The sequence below is a fragment of the Nicotiana attenuata genome, unplaced genomic scaffold (assembly GCF_001879085.1).
Source record: "Nicotiana attenuata strain UT unplaced genomic scaffold, NIATTr2, whole genome shotgun sequence".
Taxonomy (NCBI): Eukaryota; Viridiplantae; Streptophyta; class Magnoliopsida; order Solanales; family Solanaceae; genus Nicotiana; species Nicotiana attenuata.
In genome coordinates this window covers 97,830-100,552 of record NW_017672453.1, presented here as the reverse complement: position 1 = coordinate 100,552, position 2,723 = coordinate 97,830, and the positions used below count along the sequence as shown (strand labels likewise).

General features: G+C 44.8%; 1 protein-coding gene across 1 annotated transcript; it reads left to right on the top strand.

Annotated features, from left to right (window-relative positions):
* The first annotated feature begins 1,049 nt into the window (after positions 1–1,049).
* Positions 1,050–2,496, top strand: LOC109213266. Its single transcript, XM_019377047.1, has 3 exons — positions 1,050–1,315; positions 1,538–2,119; positions 2,178–2,496. Exons 1-3 carry the CDS (start codon positions 1,050–1,052, stop codon positions 2,494–2,496), a joined length of 1,167 nt encoding a protein of 388 aa, XP_019232592.1.
* The last annotated feature ends 227 nt before the right edge of the window (positions 2,497–2,723 follow it).

Sequence of the window (2,723 nt, the reverse complement as noted above, 5' to 3'; positions counted from 1 at the left end):
TTTGTATGGTGGGATCGGGTTGCACGCCGCAACGGTTTATGTGTTTCGTATTCCTTGTGGTATTGTGTTTGCTTCGCTGTTTTCATACGAGATTCTGAGGATTTGGTATTTTTGGTTTCACTGGTTTTCAAGAATCGAGTTTATTGTCATGAGTTAACTACTTTATTTTTCCTATTCCTTTCCTGCCATTATTATTATGCCGCGCACATGTTATTGTAAGTGACCCGCCTTAGCCTCGTCACTACTTCGTCGAGGTTAGGCTCGACACTTACAGAGTACATGGGCTCGATTTTCTCATACTACACTTTGCACTTCTTTTGTAGACATTGGAGTCGGTCCCAACGGCGGTCAGTAGGTTGCTCGGATCGGACATCAGTCGGAGACTTGAGGTACAATTGCTCGGCGTGCGTAGCCCTGAAGTCCCACTCTACTTTATCCTAGCTATTTACTTCTTCTCACACAGTTTTACTTTCATTCAGACCAGTATATGTATTATTCTAGTCGCTCGTGTACTTGTGAAACCAATTTTGGGTTTTATTTAGATATTTCTGTGGTTATGATTTTTCACACTTTATTTCAGTTCTATTACAGTTATATCAATTTAATTGGCATCGGTTAATTTGATTTGTTAGAAATGATTAAAACTATTCTAACGTTCGCTTGCCTAGCAAGCGAAATGTTAGGCGCCATAACGGTCCCGAGGGTGGAAATTCCGGATCGTGACAGTGGAGTCAGGTAAAAGAAAGTTGAGGCAAACGACAATAAGGTAAAGACATATAATTCCGGTTCGATCAAATCCCAGGAGCGCCTCCAATATTGAAAGGCCCAGACTCCAAGAAATTTGTCCAAAAGCCTTTTCCTCCGAGCGCGGCACTGAAGCCAAGCCTGAAGAGGTTTCGTATGCCCGATATTCCAAAATATAACAGAACCACGCCCCAAATGAGCACGTGACCTCCTACACATGCTCGATCAAAGGTAACGACTTGGAAGACGGCAAAATCGAGTCACTATTATTGAAGAAGTTCGGGGAAACTCTGTCAAAAGGAGCAATGATATGGTACCACAACTTGCCCCCAAATTCCATTGATTCTTTCGCTATGCTCGTGGATGCTTTTGTAAATGCTCATCCCGCGGCAATCAAGGTCGAGACCAGAAAATTGGATCTTTCCACGGTCAAGAAAACGGACAATGAGATGCTCATGGAGTTCGTGTCAAGATTTCAAATAGAACAGATGGATTTACCTCCGGTTGCAGACGATTGGACTTGTTCAGCATTAACTCAGGGACTTAACCCCCAAAGCTCCTTGGCTTTGCAGTAGCTGAAACAAACCTTGGTAGAGTACCCAGCGGTAACTTGGGCCGACGTCCTCAATAGGTACTAGTAAAAAATCAAACTCGAGGACGACCAATTCGGAGCCCCTTCTGGGTCAGTTTATCCCATCTGAACCGACGACGGACCTAAGAGAGTTATTGATCAATAATCAAGTCCAATTCGAGATCGATATCAACCATAAAGCGGAGATCGAATTGGAAACAGGTCCAAACGTCACCCTCTAAGGAACGACAGAAGAAGCGATCAAGGGCCCAGTAGCCGAGGTCTAATCAGCAAAAATGGTTTTGATAGGCCACTCAAGGCCAGGAAGGCACCGAGATTGTTAGAATACAACTTTAACGTCGATGCTGCCAGTATCGTGTCGGCCATCGGGCGCATCAATAATACCAAGTGGCCTCGTCCATTACAGTCCGACCCTACCCAAAGAGATCCTAACTTGATACGTAAGTATCATGGCACTCATGGACACAAGATCGAGGATTGCCGGCAATTAAGAGAAGAAGTGTCCCGGTTGTTTAATAACAGGCACCTACGAGAATTCCTGAGTGATCGAGCCAAGAACCACTTCAAAAACAGGGACGCCAGCAAACAGCTCGAACAGGAGGAACCTCAACACATCATCAACATGATCATTGGAGGGGTTGATTTCCCTCGAGGTCCGATGATAAAACACATTAATGTATTTATCATGAGGGAAAATGAACCCGAGATTATATACCGGAGGAAACCATTTCATTCAACGACGAGGATGCCGAGGGCATCGTTCAACCTCATAATGATGCACTGGTAATATCCGTACTTATAAATAGTCTCGAGTTAAACGTGTGTTGATTGATCCATGTAGCTCGCCCAACATTATCAAATTAAGGGTCGTGAAGCAGTTGGGGTTACAAGATCAAATAGTGCCAGCAGCCCGGGTGTTGAACGGATTTAACATGGCATGCGAAATCACTAATGGGGAAATAACCCTACCGCTGAACACTGCCGGGACAATCCTGGAAATCAAGTTCTATGTGATCGAAGGAGATATGAGATATAACGCTCTATTCGGTAGACCATGGGTACAACATGAGGGCGGTTCCTTCGACCTTGCACCTGGTGTTGAAGTTCCCTACACTAGGAGGAATCAAGACGGTATACGGAGAACATCCAGCTACAAATGAGATGTTCACAGTTGATGAAGTACTCCCGGTACCCGCCGTTTCGACATTAAAGAGCACGACGCCGAACAGAAGGGCTGAAGTAAAATAGCAATCACCTATGCCGGTCCAGGTCGGATTGAGGGGAGTCGATGAGGAGGATGATTATTGAGTTTCGAGATCATTCATAACTCCTGATGATACCGACGCCACTAAATCAACGGTCAAAGTGTTGGAGCAAGTCATATTGA

Excerpts from the sequence above, each read along its gene's own strand:
- LOC109213266 (XM_019377047.1), top strand. The coding sequence starts at position 1,050 with ATGATATGGTACCACAACTTGCCCCCAAATTCCATTGATTCTTTCGCT. Across the intron at positions 1,316-1,537 it reads CAAAGCTCCTTGGCTTTGCA|GTCCAAACGTCACCCTCTAA; the intron begins GTAGCTGAAACA and ends AATTGGAAACAG. Across the intron at positions 2,120-2,177 it reads AACCTCATAATGATGCACTG|CTCGCCCAACATTATCAAAT; the intron begins GTAATATCCGTA and ends TGATCCATGTAG.